This window comes from Heteronotia binoei, chromosome 10 (genome assembly GCF_032191835.1).
Source record: "Heteronotia binoei isolate CCM8104 ecotype False Entrance Well chromosome 10, APGP_CSIRO_Hbin_v1, whole genome shotgun sequence".
Classification (NCBI taxonomy): Eukaryota; Metazoa; Chordata; class Lepidosauria; order Squamata; family Gekkonidae; genus Heteronotia; species Heteronotia binoei.
In genome coordinates this window covers 32,224,267-32,247,479 of record NC_083232.1, presented here as the reverse complement: position 1 = coordinate 32,247,479, position 23,213 = coordinate 32,224,267, and the positions used below count along the sequence as shown (strand labels likewise).

Genomic DNA, 23,213 nt, shown 5'->3' with positions numbered 1-23,213 from the left:
ACAGCTTGCTTTGCCAGGCTTGCTCAATCACACCGGAGCTCCAGAGCAAAACCCCTATTTTCTCCATTGGCTGAGGCTCCTCCCTTGGGGATAAAGGGGGGGGAGGAATAGCTTGCATTGCCAGGCTCTCTCCATCGCACAGAGCTACTGAGCTAAGCTTCTCTTCCTTCTATTGGCTGAGGCTCCTCCCTTGGGGAGAAAGGGGGGGAGGAATAGCTTGCATTGCCAGGCTCTCTCCATCGCACAGAGCTACTGAGCTAAGCTTCTCTTCCTTCTATTGGCTGAGGCTCCTCCCCCTCCTGGTCCGCTGGGGAAGGAAGGAAAGAGCTTCCTTTGTCCAGTTCCCTGGATCCCACAGGAGAAATACAAAGAAAGCACCTTTAAGGCCAACGAGTGCTAATGTTTTAAGCATGTTTTAAGTTTTTTTTTTTTAAATCTGTCTATGTCCTTTATAAAGTTTATATCTCTGCTACCTAATCTTGAATAGGTATACACATGGCTCAACCCAGCATGGCCTGACCCAACAAGGTCTCATTTATGTCAGATTTGGCCCTCGTAACAAATGAGTTCGACACTTCTGAGTTATAGCAATGGGGAACCTCCGGCCACTTCCTGGAAGTTCACAACCCTCCTTCTACTTGACCTAGAACAGTCTGGAGGACAGTGACAACTAGAGCAGGAAGTACCAAAGAACTTCTTCATATTTTGCACTGTAAACTTAAGATATTTGCAGTCTGCTCCGTGGTTTTCGTAAACCCCCAGGATGGCTTGCAAAATTAAATAGTTAAAATCACAATATTCAATATTTATACTCATGCCTGTTTTATCACGCAGCAAGGCAGACCGTATGCTGCCTGGTTTTCAAAGAACGCCAAGTGCTCTGAACAAAATATGTTTGGGACTTCTGCTGCAGCACAGAGGATACTGAACCCTATAAAAAGAAACATTATCAAGAACATTTTAACACTGACAGTCTGAAAGCCAACTTGTTACTGCACCCAAATGTCAAGTTACATTTAATGGCAGGTCACATTTCCTGCCGTTTACAAAAACAAAATGGGAGAGTATGATTTCTTTTAAGATAGGAAGTATAATATTTTGACATACCTTGTCATCAAGGAAATATCTAGTGTACCATTCACAAGAGACAAATGCCCAGAAAGAAGCAGATTTGCACTATATGTCTAAGTAGTAGTTTAATAAGCACAATGGCCTGCTCTTTGTCACTGTTTTAATTAATTATTTGACTCTTCAACTGACTAATAGGGGGAGATGGGAGTGATTAAATACCTCCTTCAATAAACACATTAATTTGTCTTATATCGTATTATTGGCCCAAACAGCCAAATATTGTCTATGCTGCACAGCAGATGTTTCCTGGATTAAATAACAGGTGTTTTCCCCAGCCCTGCTACCCAAGAACCCAAATCCATGGGACTTGACAGGAACTGAACTTGAAACGTTGACTTTCAAAGCCTAAGGTTTTCCTTCTTCAGCACAGAGAAAACATGCTCAATTTTATGAGGGATCTGCATGAGAATCTGCTTCTTTTCCTTGTGTGTTTCAAATGAATGTGTAACATGATCAGAATACTTAATGGTTGTATGGTACATGCACCTACCCAACAACGTATGTATAGAGCTCTCAATGTCTGATAATGCTTTTAGTACCACACCACCCCCGGGATGTCTACTTTCAAAGTGGAGATATCTCCCCATTTTGCACTGACAATATTTATACATGTTTATGCATGCCAACAGTGTAAGAACTTTAAGACAGTCCTAAGAGATTCATAACTTCTCATTTTCTGAAGTTTTATTTACATCATTTACTCCTCACCTTCCCCCCAATGGGAACCCAAAGAAGTTTAAATCATTAAAAAAAATTATTCTCACAGCAACTTCGTGAGTCAAGTTAGACTGAGTGTATGTGACTTGGTCTAAGGTCACCCAAGCAAGTGTGTGTAGCAGAGTAGGGATCTGAACCCAAGTCTCCCAGATTCTAGTCTGACTAACCACTGCACCACACTGAGACCGATTTCCCACTAAACTCACGCCGCTCTCACTCTCCTCCGTGGGGCTGCTGCTGGATTTCACACAAACTGCTCTAGACCAATGAGTTGCTCCCCCTCTCTTCAAGTTCCCTCCACAGCAGGCAGGATCCTCTGAAAACCGGTTTCTGTCTGCCACGGAAGGAACTTGAAAAGCGGCAGGGCAACTCACCAGCTGGGGCAGCTTGTGCGAAATCCAGCAGCAGCCCCGCAGGGAAAAGGAGCAATGAGACCGAAACAAGGTGAGTCGGAAATCGGTCTACATGTCACTGTGTAAAGAAACATATTGCAAAAGAGCAGTATGTGTAATCTATATGCCCCTTCAGGATGGCTGAAATTAAAAGAAACATACAATAGCCTCGATCCAAACATTATTTTCCACTGATGGCGAAGAACTCCTGTAGAGCTATCAGCCTTCTTCAGTGCCTAAGGGGGCAAGGAGCCTTCCCAAAGCCCCATCCAGCAGAGGAAATCTATTTGCACTGATGGAAGGTGCCCTGATTAACAGAATGGAACCCCTGTGCAGGATCCTTTTTCTCATGCAACGCAGTTTCCTTCCACACTTTAGCATTACTCAGAAATTCTGTTTGAGGCTTAAGAAGAAAAATTATTTTTATTACAGAGAGATTTATATCCTGCGCCACAAGTCAATTTTCAGAAGTTATGAATACTAAAACCAAGATGATAGTTAATAAAGCCTATTAAAGATTATAAGATCAACAAGCAATCCATCTATATAATCCATCCTCGTTATTTTTCAGTGGTATGAAGAGAGCAACTCTCATGGCTTGCCGAAGCCAGACGAAAGAAAACTCTCCATCAGGGAGCAAGGGGGGTAGGCAGTCGTACCACTCTCTGTACTGCAATGAGCGATTACATAAATTGGCCTCTAATGCTATGAGGAGGTTTTCAGATGAAGATGTTTTGCCAAAGGCAAATTATACAATATTTATAACACATAAATAATGGCCCACATCTTCAGACGATGGGGAGACTCCCAAGATTTGTTCGCCTCCTTTGAAAGCTGCTCTTCCTATAATGTCATCATGGCTTATTTAGCAAAAATAAATCAATAAACTTTCCTGCAGCGGAAACAAGTTTTTCTGTTGGGAGCATGCCTTCAGTAAGATAACAATGTGCACTTTTTCACAACAGGAAAAGTCACCAGCCCAAAAATAGTCATGTAGACTTCAGACACTTGTGTAGACAGTGATGGCCTTCATAAGATGGTATTATGCACAATATATGCACGACTCATCTGTCCTATAGATGCAAATGTGAAAACAGCAAAAGCACCATTTTTTAAAAAAGCAAAACCTTTCTGGTGCAGGGAACACATGTACAGAAGATACACAGATAATTCAAGCTACACAGGGGGTTTTTTTACCCTCCCTCCCAACTATTTATCTATAAACAAAGATCCAGGGCACATACACACAAATACATGAAGCTGCCAATCAAATAAGACCAATCAAATCAAGATCGCTATCGTCTACTCAGACTGGTGATGGCTCTGCAGTGTCTCAGTCTTTCATATCACCTATTACCTTATCCTCCTTTTAGCTGGAGATGCCGGGGCTCCCGCAAGCCAAGCACACACTCTGCCAATGTTTATTGGAAGTTATCGCCTTCCTTTTATTGAACTGTATTCTACCTTTGTTATCCTACTCTTCCCAGGGCTTTTTTTGTAGCAGGATCTCCTTTGCATATTAGGCCACACACCCCTGATGTAGCCAATCCTCCAAGAGCTTACAGGGCTCTTCTTACAGGGCCCACTGTAAGCTCCAAGAGGATTGGCTACATCAAGTGAGTATAGCCTAATATACAAAAAAGCCCTGCTACTTCCTACATTATGGCATGTCAGGCCTAAACAATTTTTCTTCTCTCTTTTCTTTGTTCTCTGCACAGTTTTCCAATTCTGCAATCTTAGCCCTACCTCATTGCTTACTGGAAGTTTTTGCAGTCCGAGCAGTTTTTAAATTTTTTGTAATTCACCTTTAGTCTAAGTGAGAAAGGCAAGCTATAAATGAAATAAATAAATACAAATAAAAGTACTGTGACAATATAATCTTGAAGGCATCAAAATCAGAAGGGTATATATAATGCTTAGGAACTATGGCTCTTTGTATGCCTTGTGACTTCCACTTCCACAGAGGAGTCCTAAACAACTATCCGGATAGGTAGCCTCCAAGGGGAAGGAAAAAGGAGGCCAGAACAACAAGCTGAAGTACAGCTCTGCCTAGAGTGACATGCCTGTTGCCATGGCACCTGTATAGGGAACTGGCCTTGTAGACAGAACTCACATCATTATGCCAGTGCAACAGAATGAATTATTAACTAGGGGCAGAGCAACAGCAACTGCAGAGCAGTACAAAAAAAAATCCAGTCGTCTCTACTGCAGCACTTCAGCACACATTTAGGAAGCTGGCATACTTCCCCACACAGTAACTGGTCACGTTCCCCCAGTTTTAAGAGGTCTGGAAGCCTCAACATATTGTACTATGATTTAAGCCCATTACTTCTTGTCTCAGCAGTTAGTAGCAAGGACATCAACTCTCCAACCACTACTAGGGAAACTGATATCTGGCTTCAAGCCCTGGGCCCTTAATCACATGAGTTTAATGCTAAAAGATAGACCTATTTCCTTCATTTGTACTGCTGACTGCCTTGGATCACATTTGTACAACCTTGCAGTGAATTCTTTTAGACTTGCCAGACTTTTCTGTTTATTGCTGCACCTTAAGAAAAGAGGTCTCCCACACATTACTTAAACGCACTGAAGTATTAGGCTGTACTATTTCCTGGCTCTGCTGCTTAAACATTTTTATCTGTTTTGCAACTGGACCAGATGATGGACTGTTACTGAGCCACCTGCTATTCCCAACTTCTTGATTTTTACTGATGTATATTTAAACATACTAAAATTATCTGCCTCTTTCCCAAAAGCCCAGGACAGGTTGTAATGAGAATACAAGGTCATCCTCCTATGAGCACCATGTTAGGGATGCTTGCCCCACTCTATGTGGCTGCGGTCACTTATATTTTTGTACCACTTTTGAAGTAGACTCTACAGTCAGCTGCTTCGTGCTGGTCAGTCTGGTAGATAGAAAAATGAAACTGGTATGCAATTGGAAGACATTTTTAGGATTTGCCCTTGGTTTGTTAGTTATCTGAGCAGAGAGAACTTACTCCAATTCCACACCAGACCTTTAGTCCTGGTTCAGCCTTGTCCCCAAACTGATTTTCTACACTAGAATCACAGAATCATAAAATCATAGAGTTGGTTTCTGTGATTCCATGGTTCAAGTGTAGAATATCAGTTTGGGGACAGGGCTGAACCAGGGTTAAAGGTCTAATGTGGAATTGGAGTAAATTCTCTCCACTCAGCTCACTAACAAACCAAGGGCAAATCCTAAAAATGTCTCCCAATTGCATACCAGTTTCATTTTTCTATCCACCAGACTGACCAGCACGAAGCAGCTGACTGTATCTAGAGATCCACATGATCTCTGCACTATGCTTCCTTCAGCCACCAGAGCTCTATTGAAATATTTTAGCTAACTATAGCTGATTGCAACATAGTTAAAACATTGATAGTTTTAAACTAGTTTTAAACACATGAGCACCAAGTAACTCAAAAGGATTGGAAGGATCTTGCATAACAAGAGAAAGATTTTCAGTCACTGACTACATAAAGGATTTAAGATCCCTTCTTCAGAACATGGCAGTGTAAAAATGATCACAAGTTATTAATTCAATAAACAGATGTTTAGCAAGATTTAATGGTTGCCATAATCCATTTCAATCAATGAAACATCTTCCTATCCTTCTTCTGTAAGTTATGAAAACTAATAGTTCCCTTACATCCCAGCTTTCTATTACTGTAACTAGTTAAGCAATGAATTCACAGTATACAATTCACATTTGCAATGTACTTGTAGAACCTATTCATGCTTGACACAGTGTCTTGTGATGACAGCCATAATACTCTGTGGCCTGGTTCCTGAAATCACCTCCACTCTTGCACAGCAGTACGTAGCAATTACCCCACATCCATGTAGCCCCTTCATACCTACAAAAGTGCCAAAACAAGTGTAACTCCTATGAATACAAGAGAAAAAATACCTGCTTCTTCTCATGCAAGAGACAGTGCCACTCATTCACACAGCAGGACTTTGGATAAAAACCAGTGTGTTCTGTGCTCAATATTTGGTGCTACATGAATTGCTTCTATTTCCATTAGATCTCCTTATATTAAATCTCCTTTAGATTAAGTTAGGTTATATGTGAAGCTAGGAGTGCATATTAACATTTTTAAAACATTGGAACCGTTTATTAGTAAAGAACATTCTAAAATGTTTCCATGACCATCGCTGTTCTTCTAGACACTCTTACATCATATTACTCTTGTATATATTGGGAAGAGTCTGCTTACTAAGAACTGTCAAGGCAGTTACTCTTACCAAAAGTCAGATATGGGACTGCATCTACAAATCTGACCCTGAGTATATATGTACAGACATGAATTTCAACACTAGCTGGATTCTACCAGAATCACTGTCTTCTGTACTGATAAAGGTTTTAAAAAGGCTTGTGATTTCCCTACACTGCCTTGCATTGAGCAAAGGCCTAAAAAGAATACTGTCTTTACAAAGGGTAGTCTATCCAATTATTCTTGCCCAGAAGTAGAGGACTAGGCACATTCTTTTCCAGATTTACCTGTACTTCAGAACCCCAGTAAACTAGTGCTAGATTTGCCACAACCACAGGACATGTGCAAATATAAGAATGGAAGAAGTATATCCAGCAGACGTCACACTAAATGATAATGTCAGTACAAAGCATAACTTCTTGCTTTACAGATATATAACAACAGCAAATACTATCTTACTGGGAGGGCAAGGCTCAGTAGCAAACCACATGCTATGCATGTAGAAATTCCACTCCCGGGTCCTAGCTTTTCAGCGAAGCATCTTAGGTAGCAGGAACTGAGAAATATAATTATTTGCCTGAGACCATGAACAGCTTTTGCCAGTCAGAGTAGACAATACAGCCAAATGGACAAATGATCTAACTCAGTATAGGTCATCAAGTTCAATTTAAGCCTTGCAGGCTTTTGCAGGAAAAGCCCACCAGGAACTAATCTGCATACTAGGCCACACACCCCAACACCATTATTTTACACAGGGCTTTTTGTAGAAAAGGCCCAGCAGGAACTCATTTGCATATCAGGCCACACCCATTAAAGCCAAGCCAGCCAGATCTGTGGTCCTGTGCATTCCTGTTCAGAAAAAGCTGTGAAGCTTTCAAAATAACCTAGTGAACTCAGACATGGTTGTAAAGAACCTAGTGAACTCAGACTAAAAATCTGTCCTTTGAAACTGGGCTTAAGAGTAAACTCTCCTTATAAAGACGCTGCCTCATTTTGCATTGTAAGCTGGATAAGAAGAAATGCAGATCGCCAGTCAAGCAAAATGGATCTATAATCAAAAATGCTTTCTGTAGCTTTATGCTACCTTTTTTAACCTATGGCAAGGCGTAGAGGGGAAGGAGAGAAGTGTTGTTCTTGCCTTTGAAGAGTTCTATTTAGAAAAGAACCACAAGAAGACAGCATTGTTTGCCATTAACATCTTACTTATTTGTGTAGGGGAAAAACCTAATTTGGTAACTTCCCCATCTGTGCTCATAATAAATAACTGAAGATGGAGAAATAAACACTAGAATAATAAATTGCAGAGGTAAGAGAATGCAGAATTATAGCATTAGTTTCCCAGCCTGTTAAATACTTGAGTAGCAAAGGAACCTCTGTTAGAGTGCTCTAATTAGAAGAACCACCATTTTCTAGCTGGGTGAAAACTGCTTACCGTTCAACATCAAGACTCTGACTATGAACATATGAAGCTGCCTTATACTGAATCAGACACGCGGTCCATCAAAGTCAGTATTGTCTTCTCAGACTGGCAGCGGCTCTCCAGGGTCTCAAGCTGAGGTTTTTCACACCTATTTGCCTGGACCCTTTTTTGGAGATGCCAGGGATTGAACCCGGGACCTTCTGCTTCCCAAGCAGATGCTCTACCACTGAGCCACCGTCCCTCCCCGACTATCATTCGCTTTGTAATCTTCCTAAGTATGAGACTGCCCAAAGAAACCTTCTTGCAATGATCTTGTTTTGCCCAGCTAAATCTTTAATCTTAAAAGAGAAATGGAAGTGTCTCGATATGATACCCTTTTATCAACTCAATGTAGTACTACGAAATAAAACAGACATGTGCTATTTCAACTACATCCACTACGGAACTCATTAATAAGATAGCTGCCTGCTTTTTGGTCACATTACCACTTCCTCTGCTTATCGGTTAGTATGGTGCCATTGTTCGAGTACAGGGTTTAGGTGGGAGAAATTCAGATTTCAATTCCTGCTAAAGTAAACAAGGGTGGTCTTGTGGTTAGTAGGCTGGACTAGAATCTGGGAGTCTTGGATTCTAATCCTTCCTCTGCCAAACTGAGTGTCTTTGAGTCGGTCATACACAAAGCCAATTTACCTCACAGGGTTGTAAGCAGAATAAAAGAGAGGAGGGCAATGTAAGTCAGTATGGGTCCCCAGGGGAAGAATGACAGGGTATAAATTAAATAAATAAAGGGTAACTCAACTGTTAGCCAAGGGTCACTTGGACTAATACAACCTGCAAAGCAAGTCAGGTTTGTTGTCACTTTCAGTGGAAATTATGACAAGTTTTCCTACACAACATGCACGCATACCACATACCCCACGTATAAAGGAGCTGGTATGAATTCACTAAGATGGTCTTTAGCAAGCCACTCTCTCCAAATGGATCCATAAAACAAAAGATCCAGGACATGAATAATTACAACAGCAAATTATCCAATCATATGCAGACCCTACTTTAGCCTCAAGTTCTGTCTCCATGTCTGTAATACCTATTCTACCAGCTTACAAAAAGATAATACACTGGGAATTGCTCAGACACTAAATTACTTTCTAAATCCTGTGTATTGATGTAACATGTTGCCAGTCTTCAAATGATGTAAACATAAACTTCAACTGCTGTTATGGACCAGAGTACAACATCCCTCTCCATCACCACCCTGGCTTTTAGTCCTCTGGTCAGCTAAACTGATAGCTGTCATTTTAGCTATAGCCTCCAAATCTGACCGTTGCCCCTTGTTGGGCACCTGGGAACCATTCTCCACAAGTTCTCAATGGAAGAACAGCACCATTTTTTCATTCTCCAATTTATAGCAGCACAGCAGGACAAGCCCAGGAAAATTAGCCTCTCCAGAACATGCCAGAAAGAAGGCACCATCTTATTCTTTCAGACCACTTGTTATTTCAGTCCTAGTCCTGACAGGATTTCTGAACATTTGGTGATGCCAGTATTGCCTTTTTTAAAAGAACTCATTGTTCAAAACCAGCTTTTGATTTGGTGAGGAACTAAGTACATCCATCACAAATGACACAAACAGCTACAAATATTGGCAGTTGCTTTTTGTTATTGCTGCTGTTTAAAAAAAATAAATCAAACCTTTGGTATCAGCACTCACTGTTAAATATTATGCAATTCTCTAAATCCTGTATTAATCTTCACAGCACCATTCATGTTCTTCGAGCCTATAAAGTCCCACCATAAGACACCAGGAAGCCCACTAGAACACCCAACACTGCTGCTGCTACTGCTTCTTCCATTTTTTGCAGCCATGGAAGACAAAATCAACAGAGGTGCGCAGCAAGCTATCTTCCAAACCAGCTTGTTCTCCATCACTGATTTTTCCATTAAGGAACCCCAAAAAATGTTCCATAGAATCCCCTTCATGCTTACCACTGCTTACAGATACAATTAAATGAAGAACAAAATGTGAAATATTAGTTTTAAGTTACAGCAGTTGCTACAGTTTCCTGTATTCATTTTTCAGAGGTGAAAAGTCATCCACACAGATGCATTTACAGATGGTTTAGTCAAATCTTCATTTTTCAATAAGTCCAAAGAGACTATGGTAGCAAATCAACCAGGTGCACTGGCATAATTTTGTCACCTTCTCTTTTAGAAGCTCTTGGTGAACAGGCAACTGCCTCCGGAGAATTTGCTTTCTGTTGTCATTCTATGAATATCCTCTTCAACATCTCTAGTGGAAAGCTCAAGATGACTAACAGACAGTCTGAAGTCTTACAGGAAAAACAGCTGAAAGGAGGTCTAACGGCTTTGTATTGGAAATGCAACACTGACTAGTACAAGAGCCATCTAAGTAATTTTGGTTGTGCTGTAGAAAGAGAATGGAAGAGGAAGAATTGCTTATGGGAAGAGATTGATTTCCACAGCACAATCTTCACATGTTAATGACTGTATGATAGCGACATACAAGGATAACTCCAGTCCTATGTGAATTTTAAAAACTATAAACTTTGATTTTCACATCTATATCTTTTATGAAGTAAATGTTAAAAAGCAACAGCTGCAATCCATTCAACACAAGGACATAATCTATACACTAAATTGTGTGAGAGCTAAAAAAAACTGACTTCAAAGCCTCTTGCAAATAAGTGCTTTAACTCTATAACTGAAGCGTCACCTAATAAACATGTTTAAACAACTCTGTTGATTTTTAAAGTGAATTTTGATACTGAAAGATAATTGAAGCCATCCAACAAATATTTATGCAGATGAAATTCCATTGCCCAGGAGGCCTGCATTAACCTCATGGTCGTGAATACAGACTGCATGGCAAGGAAGTTATGGGATGGCCGCCAAGAGCATTAAACATTGAGCAAGCCACAATGGATCCTCAGAAGCCACAGATTAGTAGGAGCGGTCACTTGGCACAGAAAAGAAATGAAGACCTTTTGCTATGCTGTAAGTCACAGGACTTCCTCAAAAAATTCTTGTAAAAATACCCAAAATGAGTACGCACAATTATTTGTTGCAGAAATACTGCAACACTGGCACACCTTTCACTGAGTCAGACCGCTGGTCTACCAAGGTCAGTATAATTTGTTCTAACAGGCAGCTGCTTTCCAGGGTCTCAAATTGAGATCTTCCCCATCACCTACGACCTGATCATTGGGAGATACCAGGGATGAAAGCTGGGGGACCTTCTGCATACAAACCAGATGCTCTACCACTGAGGACATCTATCCCAAACCAAGTGCACAGAGATGACCAAATGTGTTTTTGTACAACTGATGACATTATGCTTCCTATACACATAGTAAGAAGAAAGGTAAAGGTAGTCCCCTGTGCAAGCACCAGTCATTTCCAACTCTGGGATGATATCGCATCACGACATTTTCACGGCAGACTTTTTACGGGGTGGTTTGCCATTGCCTTCCCCAGTCATCTACACTTTCACCACAACAAGCTGGGTACTCATTTTACCAACCTCGGAAGGATGGAAGGTTAAGTCAATCTTGAGTCGGCTACCTGAAGCCAGCTTCCCCCAGGATCGAACTCAGGTCATGAGCAGAAAGTTCGGACTGCAGTACTGCAGCTTTACCACTCTGCGCCATGGGGCTGCCTGTACACATAGACAGTGCCTACTCTATATCATCAGATAGAAGAAAAGAGGAACAAGGAGCAAGGTTGAGCAGTCTTATTAGATCTTCAAAATCCCTATGGTTTCATTGTATGCTTCATCAGGGGATCTTCCATACAAACATCTCTGGTTCCCACTCAAATAACTGGATCCTACTCTAAGACCAATTCCACATTAGTCTTTGTTCTGTTTTCATTCTTGGCTCTCAAGTTCGCACGGGATAGGGAGCAAGCAGGAACATGCAGCCCAGCTCCAGAGATACCAATGCAGAATCTGGGAAAAACAGCCACCATGAGGAGCCTCACACAAAAGGGAAGCAAGTGCTAAATGCAGAATCGGTCTAACAAAATTGACAGCTCTTAAAGAAAACATATACAAAATGTTTTTCAGGTGGAATGTTACACCGGTTAAATTATCTTTTAGACAAGGGGGTCTCCGAACTATGTTGGAAATGTGAGGATAAGGAGGGATCTTTTTACCACCTGTGGTGGACCTGCAGGAAAGCTAGGAGGCATTGGTCTATGGTGCACGAAGTGATTAAAAAATGTACAATACAGTTTTATTCAAAGCGGAATTTTTCCTACTGAATATTATGTCTGATATTACAGATAAGAGTCTGAAACGTGGATATATAGTAACCACAGCTAGAATTTTGTACGCTAAGGCCTGGAAGAAAAAGGAGATACCAACAAAACCAGAACTAATTGTGAAGTTCGTTGAGATAGCAGAGATGAATATTCTTACAGACTTATTGAAAGAAGATTGTAAAAAAAAACTTGACAGAAATATGGATACCTCTCTACGCATGGCTTAAAAGTCCTACTAACAAACTATTACAGGTAGTATAAGAGGAATGGTATAGAGATTCAGAATGTGTTGCTTTAGAATTAAAATAATGATAAGGTTCATTAGTTTACTAATGGAAAAATATGTAAAGTTTTATTAATAATGTATATGTGAATCCCTATCCTTACCCCTTCCCCTTATCTCTCCCTATAACCTTAATGAACTGTTAAAACAGAAAAAAAACGCAGCATTAGTCTAAATCACCACACATATCTGAAATTGCCAAGCAATACTTAAATGTAATACTCAAATGTGATGAAGAACTATGTCTGACTAAGCTGAATAATTTATATCTTGTTTTAGCTGTGTGTTCTTCTTTACAAAAAAGTTACTTTAATAAATAAGCTTAAAGTAGTTTATAGAAATAGGATTAATTTCCACAACCACCAGCATTCCAAAAGAGGTACGCGGCCTTGCAAAAGATTCTTGAAAAGGTTTACAAAGCACGAATTGTTCACCATCTTTCAGCAAACAGTGACTCAAATTGCCTGCTGCATAGCAAGGCCTTCAGCTCAAGCCAAGAGCTAAATGGAATAAGGAGCTGCACCATTTGTCCCAACAAAGATTGCAGACTATGACACAATTAATATTAATAACAGATCAGTGAAATATTAAAGAATACGCTTAAGAGCGTAAAGAAAACCCACTGACATCCAACCAGGTTTAAGAATGCCCTCGCAGTAGCACTTGTATAAAAAATATGAACAGCTCCATTAAGGGGTTGGTCGCTGTGTCACTTGACGGCATAGGAATAGGGAAAAGGGAACACTGGCTATGTTTTTAACCACCTGCTAGATCTTGAATACATATAGGAATGATCAAAAGGAAACAGAAAACTGCTTTGAGCCACAGGTATTTAATAGGAAAGGAAGCACCAGTCATTTCTGACTCTGGAGTGACATTGCTTTCACAACGTTTTCACGGCAGACTTTTTACAGGGTAGTTTGCCATTGCCTTCCCCAGTCATCTACACTTTCTCCCCAGCAAGCTGGGTACTCATTTTACCAACCTCGGAAGGATAGAAGGCTGAGTCAACCTCGAGCCGGCTACCTGAAAACACAGCTACCGCCAGGGATCGAACTCAGGTCGTGAGCAGAGTTTGGACTGCAGTACTGCAGCTTTAACACTCTGCGCCACGGGGCATAGTATAAAGGTAAAGGTAGTCCTCTGTGCAAGCACCAGTCGTTTCCAACTCTGGGTTGATGTCACATCACGAAGTTTTCACAGCAGACTTTTTATGGGGTGGTTTACCATTGCCTTCCCCAGTCATCTACACTTTACCCCCAGAAAGCTGGGTACTTATTTTACCAACCTCAGAAGGATGGAAGGCTGACTCAGCCTTGAGCCAGCTACCTGAAGCCAGCTTCCCCTGGGATTAGGGTTGCCAAGTCCAATTCAAGAAATATCTGAGGACTTTGGGGGCAGAGCCAGGAGACATTCGGGGTGGAGCCAGGAACAAGAATGTGACAAGCATAATTGAACTCCAAGGGAGTTCTGGCCATCACATTTAAAGGGACAGCACACCTTTTTAAATGCCTTTCTTCTATAGGAAATAATGAAGGATAGGGGCACCATCTTTTGGGGCTCATAGAATTGGACCCCCTGGTCCAATCATTTTGAAACTTGGGGAGTACTTTGGGGAGAGGCAGTAGATGCTATACTGAAAATTTGGTGCCTCTACCTCAAAACATAGGCCCCCCCAGTGCCCCCAATACCCGCAGATCAATTCCCCATTATTCCCTATGGGAATCGTTCTCCATAGGGAATAATAGAGTGCCCAGTAGACATTTCCCTCCCCGCACTCTTTCTAAAGTGGGGGGAGGGCCTCCAAACCAGGGAATCCCCTGCCCCCTCCCTCTCTCTCACACACAAATACTTACTGGGTTTTGTTCCTGCAGAACTTTACTTGATCGGAAAACGAAAGCAAAACAAAGGGAGGAGCCATTCTCCGACGCCCTTCCTGTTTCCTGCTTCCTGCTCAGCCTTAAAGGCACATGTTTTAAAAACGGACCTAGTGGAGCTCTAAAACTGCATGGTGATTGTGTGGGGCGGGGCTTCCCCCGCCAGCCAGCTGGCTGGGGGCAGGGAGAAGCCTGTAAAAACGGGGGATCCCCCGCTGGGACCTGGAGATTGGGAAGCCTACCTGGGATCAAACTCAGGTCATGAGCAGAGCTTGGACTGCAGTACTGCAGCTTACCGCTCTGTGCCACGGGACTCCTAATTTTGCAACAAGCTGTTCACACAGTGCATTTTTAACCCTCAATGGAAAAAAAAACTTTCTTTTTTTAAGAAATACCGGGGGTTTTTAAGCCTTAGTAATTTAAGATATGTCAAGAAGTGTCAATACAACAAGCATTTCCAATGCTGTGGGTACTGAGTCAAAGATTTCCAACGATTTAATTCTCAGTTTCCCAGAAACCTAGGCATTCATCAAACAGGAACATTTGGAAGACGGCATGACAGTCACATGGTGCACTGTACTGTACTGGTGATGAAACTGGGAGAAATAAGGAAAGCTGAACACTGCAAAATGCAACAGGACTTCACTTATATTCAGAGTCAGGGATGCTTATGCCATGAGAAAACATCACCAACCTTTCTAGGTTTAAAGGGCATTATATACAGAAAAAATACAAAATACATTTTAAAAGACCTTCTAAAAGCAGATTATAAATAAAGCCAGGGCCTTTTTTTGAGCAGGAACTTCTTTGCATATTAGGCCACATGCCCCTGTTGTAGCCAATCCTCCAAGAGCTTACAGGGCTCTTAGTACAGGGCCTACTGTAAGCTTCAGGAGGATTGGCTACATCAGGGGTGGGTGGCCTAATATGCAAAGGATTCCTGCTACAAAAAAGCCCTGAGTAAAGCTATCACATTTAAAATAAACCACTGGATACTCTTGACAAGAAGTCCCAAACCTTGGTGAGCCTAGGTCATGGATGGCCCTGGGTCAACACAGGAAGAGGAGGATCACCTGCCCCCAAGCCCCACCTTTGCACATGCTGTGGGTGAGACTGACTTTCCAATGCCTCCCCAAAGGGACCCTGAGCTTACACCACCAATGCTCCCTGCAGGGCCTTCTGGCCTAGGGGTCCAAGAATGGACCCTACCTCTAAGACCAGACAAACCACTGTTTCCCAAAGGACCTTAGCAGCAAAGGAGGCAAAGGGCTAGGACTGAGGCATGGAGCAGGAGGGTATGCCTGACAGCCCAAGTCTTCCCCTCTGCTAAAGAATGGCAGGAGAGACAGATAAGGCACCACAGGATTTGGGCACCAGTACTCCTCATGAGTAGGGGAACTGACTCAGCTTGTGAGAAGAAGCCTAACATGGGGCCCACCAACACCTGTAGAAAAACTTCCTATATAAGGCTACAGAAAGGCTGCAGTCAGTGTGGAATCAACTTTTCTGTGGCCCTGCTGTATTTACCTGCCTTGTTTAAGCTTGTGGAATCTTGCTACCTGACCTTGGACTATGATTCTCGACTACGCTACTGAACCCTGGACTCTGCGTTGGGACTATGTTCCATTTTGGGAGTTGGGGCCAATCATATAAACAGTTAGGATTTTGACATCTAGATGACTGTCAAAGTAGTACATCAAGTCTCATTTCAGGGGAGGACAATAGAAAGGCATCTGCTGTCTGACACCTCAGGGGCACCTCTCAAGACACTGCAGCACCCTGCTCTTAGTTTGCATACAATCCTCAAAATTGTAGACACAAGAACCCATACGATCAAGGGGGAACAGTTTATTAATGGCTCTTTCGGATGGAATGTTAGTGTTGTGCATCCCCCCCCCCCCCCCCAATCAAAGAAATACTCCCTTCTTCTCTTGGAACTACTGAAAGGACCCATGAAAGGGTGTCTTCTTCAGCATTCTCTGCCAGTTTGTTCCATTAACTTTCAGCCATGAATTTCTTGACCAATCTCACAAGGGAGACACAGTGATTACAAAAACCTTATAAATTAAAATATAAAAAAACTGGGTTTTCATTTTGAATGCACATTGTGTGTGTTATTTGCCAGTCTCTGTGTGCTTTTCAAAGTAGATCTTTACTTTAAGAGACCTTTGGTGCTAATCTTCCTCTTCTGAGCTCGCTGCTCATCTTACTGTATCAAGATAAGAAAGGGTGAGGTGGGTGCCTTGCAGAGATGAGGAATGCACTAGGCCGCCTTCTAGAGCAAGCAAAGGACTTTTCGTGTCACTTAATGTGTTCCACCAGTGGAGGTCCAGGACTAGTCTGGAGCAGTCCCATCAGTGTCTACCAAACTAGTGGCAGTCTACCAATGACCAACTGTAACCAAGAGCTCTGTTTCCCTTGTTAAAGCCTCCTTCTACTATACAGGCCCACAGCTGATCCAATATACCTTTACAGGTGCTACCAATGATAATGAGCTATCTGCAGCACAAAACACTCCCATGTTTCCTCACTGACAGAGGGAGGAGTCTGGAAAGAAAGGATAACTGTGGGGGGAGCAATTTGAGGTGTATTCTTGGCTAGGAAATACAGTGAGAGACTAAACTTAGTAATGAAATCTTTGCAGGTCTCTAGTTCCAGTAGACTTTCTTGCATGTTAACCAACCTGTCTAACCTGGTCATCTTCCAAGGCCCTCCTTTGACCAGCCCAGTCAACATTCTGTATCTACTGTTACTTCTGGACTGTCTTCAGTGCAGTAATCTAATCACTGCAGTAATCTAATCATAATATCATAGAATCATAGAGTTGGAAGGCACCTTCAGGGTCATCTAGTCCAACCCCCTGCACATTGCAGGAAACTCACAAATACCTCGCCCTAAATTCGGAGGATCTTCATTGCTGTCAGATGGCCATCTAGCCTCTGTTTAAAAAACCTCCTATCTAGCCCCTCCTTAGGAAAATCAGTTGATTATCCATCACAGTACCTTCTGCATTATGGCCTTTTAGCATCACAGGAAAAAAGAAGGCTATGGTGAGAAAGTGTGTGCATGTGCATACACATGTATGTATTTACCTGTATGCCAACTAAGGGCAACACTGCATGCATCTAATGAAGTGAGTGATGGTCCACAAAAGATTATGCCACAGTTCAGCTCCTAGCCTTAAAGGAGCCACAAGATGCTTCCCTCCTTGACAATAAACCATGTCAACTGTCAAATTCTCATCAAGCACTATATCAAAATAATCTGACTTTCAAAAAAAAAACCAACCCAAGATTTTAAAGCAAGGTGCAGCAACCAGTGGATCAGGAACCAAATCTACCTCTGTGAGCACGAGGGTGCTCACCTCTCCCCATGACCATAGCTGGCAGACTAAGCAGGGGGCAAGTTTAGGCTGTCACAAGAGCTCCAGAATTTCAATGATAATGTCTAGAAGTGGTGGTATGGCATGCACATTATGCTTTCACCCTGCCCTGCCACTCTCAAGATGGTGGCTACCTGTGAGTCAGTTAAAGGGCCAGTGAATAAAAGGATCTTTAAGCCCAAAGAGCTAGGAAGGTAAAATAGAGACCTGGCAAAGCTAACGTAAGAGGAAGAAACTGATGAGAAAACTGATGAAGGGGTTGTCACTGCCCTAAGAAGGGGCTAGTAGGCAAACAGGAATGACAGAAGACAGTCTGAATTAATGCCTGAACTTGACTTGTTGCTACATAAGCTTCAAAAGATAAAGAAAACTGATGCAGCAGTAAAAGCTCAATTAGAAAAGGCAGAACAAAAGTTATTACTGAATATATTGATGCCATAAACATTCCTGTCGTCAATAAGTTATATATTTTAAATTATGAAGATGGCTCTGTCATACTGGCTCTGCTTATACGTAGATCTTGCTGAATTTTGACATAGTTCGGCTCTTAAATTATAAAAGTCAACCAACCCCAGTATGCCCTCAACATTTTAAAAAATGCACGTTTAGCTAAGGGGGTATTTGAAAGTAGAGTTCATTTCTCGCCATCAAAACGATCATCATTTACTACTTAATATAAAACTGTAAGTAAAAAGTAATGGAATTCTCCGACCGATCTTTGTAACACCCACCCATTCCCTAGATGAAGTTTAAAGTAGGGCCTTGGATGTCAATTTCTCTTATCTCTGTGGCTTATCCAAGAACAGCAACCGTAACATCTTGATTCTCTGAAGAAAGATTACCTGGGAAATATGATTGATTGAGGACTCCATTCTCCGGAGCTGTGACGCTTGGATGTCCAGTAGTTGGAGCACATTGTTTGCCAGTGCATTGATCTGATAAGCAACACTGGCTAAAGATTGAGTGGTGTATGCTTTGGTCTCTTCTAATGCTTTCCTTTTGTCTGGAGCCTGAAGAGGGGAAAAGAGAGAAGGGGGAAAAGATTTGTTATTTTTAAGTTCAGAGAGATGGAGGAAAAGCACACTCTTTAAACATTTAGATCACCCAGAAAGACCCTTATTACTTGGTTACACAATCTGATATGGTGGAACTAGAAATCTCTATCACCCAAAGAGAAGACAGACTAAAAAGCTAGAAGCATATGGTCTTATTTAAGAAACCCTGCCACTAGTTCAACAGATAAATTATAATTCACTGAAACAACACTGTTATAACTCTCCCATATATTTTCACTCTTGATGGGAGAAATAAACAATCCAATATTCCTAAAGTCTGTTCATGGCTTTCTCCACAATCTGGGGGTGTCCCCTACAGCACAAGTAGACAAAAAGCCCACCTTACAATTATGCATACTGGTTATTGCAATGGGAAGGACAGAGAGTAATTAAGCTGGAATGTTTTCAAAAACTAGCCTTTGGAGAAAAAACTTAATTACGAGAACTATGCACATATGAAGCTGGAACCGTCTACATACAAACAAGATGTTCTACCAATAATCCATGGCTCTCATCCCTTATAAACTCTCCTTAGGGAAGTTGGGAAGGTAAACTCTTCCACACAAACATCCCACAGAAAAAGCAACATCTGCATGGCTGTTCTCAGGCTGACATCCAGGAAGAAACTTTGCACTCTATAATTCATATAAGGGCCATAGCTAACTTGGCAAGATTTGAAAGTCTCTGAGTTCTTGGAATTTTGGCACTGTTGGGGAGGAAGAGAGGGGCTGAAGCCATACTTGAACCTGATGTGCAGTCAATATTATTATCTAGCAGATAAAATGTGCCACAGGGTCATGTGTGCTGCACGGATAATCATACTAACCATAGTTAGCTTTAACTAACACAAACCAGTTTTGAACCATGGTTTGAAGCTAACCAGAGTCTGATGCTGGTTTGCAAACCCTGGTGAGAGGAAGAATGGTATAGTGGTTAGAGCAGGGGTGTCGAACATGTGGCCTGGGGGACTGAATCAGGCCCCTGGAGGGCTCCTATCAGGCTCCCAAGCAACAGGCTGTCATTTGCTTCCTTCTCCCTCTCTCTTGCTTCTATCTGCATCACAGCTTGTTTTGCCAGGCTTGCTCAATCACACAGGAGCTACAGAGCAAAAGCCTCTATTTTCTCCATTGGCTGAGGCTCCTCCCTTGGGGAGGGAGGGGGGAGAGCTTGCTTTGCCAGGCTCTCTCAATTGCACAGCCGAGCTACTGCACCAAGCCTCTCTTCCTTCTATTGGCTGAAGCTCCTCCTCCTCCTGGTAACCTGGGGAAGGAAGGAAAGACCCAGAGCTTCCTTTGCCCAGTTCCCTGGATCCCATGGAAGAGATATAAAGAAAGCACCTTTAAGACCAACGAGTGCTAATGTTTTAAACATGTTTTAAGTTTTTTTAAAAAAATAATTGTGTTTGTCTGTGTCCTTTATAAAGTTTATATCTCTACTACCTAATCTTAAATAGGTATACATATGGCCCGGCCCAACCTGACACAGTCCGGCCCAACAAGGTCTCATTTATGTCTGATTTGGCCCTCATAACAAATGAGTTCAACACCCCTGGGTTAGAGTGTTGGGACTAGGATCTGCAACATTGCCACAGAAATATGCTGGCTAATCTTCCACTAGTCACACACTCACATCCAAATCTACCTCACAGGGTTGTTGTGAGGTTAAAAGAGCCACATAAGCCATTCAGAGTTTCTCAGTAAAAACATACTAATAAGCAACAATGTAGGCCTAATGCTGCACTCTAGTTAGCTCTGAAAAGGCAAAAGAGAGGGAATGAGTCTACAAGCAAACACACACTAAACTGCCAAGCCAATGTTAATGTTACACATACACGGGTCTTCCAAGACCACAATCCTAGCACACAACTGATGGACATGCTGTAAGAGCAATCTTTTGCCTTTTCAGGATTATTAGTATACAAACAAGTAAACAATTCAGACCCATCACTGTTCTGAAAGTAATGAAGGAAGTACATCAATTCCTTTTAGAGCACCACTTCATAGCTACCCAAAGTGCTTCTGTCAAAGCAGGAAATATTACTATTGACAAATTGAAATGCACAAGCAGGAAGACTTGTTTTTCAGCTGCTTAAAAGGGAAAGAAAAAAAAACCACACACAAACACACGGATCTATGCAATCTTAAATCTGAGAAGTGAAGCAAGCTTATCAGGAAATGCTGTTCTCGGTTGGCCCTCAACCAAGCTTTGTATTTCCGGACTTCAGTTCATGCAAGCTTGCGCCTTCAACAGTGCATCATTAACCAGTTCCGTCTCCATATCTTTTGTCCACTATTAAACAGCAGCTTGTTTGGCCAACAGAGCAGAGAGGAAAGCAGGCAAGGAAAAATTCTTCTATTCACAGGGAAAGCAGATGCAGCCAGGAGACATGATTATAGGTCTGTGACACTGCGCAACTACTACAAACCATCTATTTCCACAGCTATTCCTGACACCCTAAGCCAAGCTTTCCTTTGGGGTATTTATACTAACCTTAATTTATAATGCTACTTCAATAAAAACAGTATTTGTGCTAGCTGGAAAAATGCCAACCACCAAGTAAGTAGATAACTAAAGAATTCTGTAGACTCTGAAAACTATCACACTCTCAAAAGTGTCACAGTCTTGCAACACAGCTATACCATTTTGAATGGAGTGTTCACCCCACCCCCAATTCCATTTTTTACTTTCCAAGGCCCCTGCAAAGCCTGAATACTGCATCTAAATAAAGACACAGATATCTCTATATAGGTGCAGCAGTTACATCTCCAGGGGAAATGTATATTTCTTATCTACAACTCAGTCCCTAGTGGCACCTTTGTGTAACCTAAAACCTTACAAGCGTGGCCTGCTTGCAATCTAATTAAATGTCTGTAGAAACTAGCTTCCTCCATTTCGGTACAAAGAGATCTCCTGACTGTTACTCAGATTCAGCATCATATCCTGGCACACCACTATTTCTTCTTTATTCCTGAGCTTTAGAAAGAAGAACACTGTGTGACTCAAACAGCAAAATGCCACTTACATGTTTATTTCATCTAGTCTGCTTTTAATCGAAGTGTTACTATTTTTGCCTGAGGCAAAATAAAGACCAGCAGTGTAGCCTAAGCAGACTAAGCCCTCCATTGCCTGAGCACCCAAGCAACTAATCATGTGGGGACACATTAAGAACCAACTGCATTTGAGGAACAACACAGGTCCCAGAAACTTATTGAGTCTATGGCCACCTTTGGAATTCTGACAACAGGGTGGTGGGCACACATTTGTGTGTGTGGGGGGGGAGAATGAGAGAGTAAGAATAAAATCAACACTGCAGCAGCAGCTTCCACCAAAACTTTTTAATCTATACAGCCAATCAGCTCTCCAATGGTCAGTCAGAAGCTCCCAAGGACTTGAGTAACCCTGGCCCCACCTGCTTTATAAAACACCTGTCAGCACCAGGAAAAGTGCTGGTGGGTGCCACAAAACCCTAAGGCATCACCTTGGGGACCCCAGCCTACAAAAAGCAGGTGATATCAGAAGAAGGTTGATTACTATTTTTTAACTCCCCTGTGACTGAACCACGCAATGTTCAAAGAAGCCAGTAAAAGAAAAATCTTGCAGTCACCTAGAAGAAACCATAAAGCAGCAGAAATTGATTTGGAGAATATGTTTTTAAAGAGGCGGTAAAAACAAAACAGATGCTTTATGAACAGGGAAAACTCCATCCTAGTGTGGTACAGACGCTGGAAGCAATGTGAAAGGGGGGGGGGGAGGACTTCAGAGACCAAAGAGAAAGGGTATTTCCCCAAGAATTATTTTCTTCCCAAACCATAAAGCCAATTTCATGACATCAATGATACCAACACTTTCTCAGAACATATTTAACTAGGTGCTGAGTTATGCACTTAAAAATAAGCTTAAGAAACCTAGGCACCCAGTATCTCATGTGAACTATATCACCTTGCCATTGCATTCAGAATTAGCATGTCAGTGCTCTCTGGCCCATGTGGGCACCATTCCAGAGTTGCACCTGCAAGAGCCAGTAATCTGATTTAAGACACAAGGTCAGGTGAGGCACACGAGGGGTGGGGGGTGGGGGGGTTACACATGCTGGTTTCAAAATAAGGCTTCAGACTATGCTAATTGTATCCCAAGATTACATCCAGTGGTCCATTGTGGGAATTTAGCAACAGAACACATGCTATGTGTGGCAACTATCCCAACTTCAGTCCTCAGCACCTCCAATTAAAAAAGTGTTTCAGCTTGATAAGAGGGATCACAAGAGAACTGTACTGAGCCAGATAACTCCCTATAAAGGACCTTCCTTCCTTCCTTCCTTCCTTCCTTCCTTCCTTCCTTCCTTCCTTCCTTCCTTCCTTCCATTTCTAACCCACCCTCCCCATGAGCAGGCTTGCCATCATAGAAGGTATATGTGCTCAAGTCTTAGGTACTAG

The 23,213-nt window shown here is 42.0% G+C and overlaps 1 protein-coding gene across 11 annotated transcripts in view; it reads right to left on the bottom strand.

The window, feature by feature from the left end:
• The window catches only part of ABI1 (abl interactor 1), a 141,942-nt gene that overhangs the window by 69,425 nt on the left and 49,304 nt on the right, over positions 1–23,213 (bottom strand). For all 11 annotated transcript variants that reach the window (XM_060248319.1, XM_060248312.1, XM_060248318.1 and 8 more), the window contains exon 2: positions 18,568–18,735. In XM_060248319.1, coding sequence (XP_060104302.1) covers positions 18,568–18,735 — 168 coding nt within the window. The remainder of the gene's footprint in view (positions 1–18,567; positions 18,736–23,213) is intronic.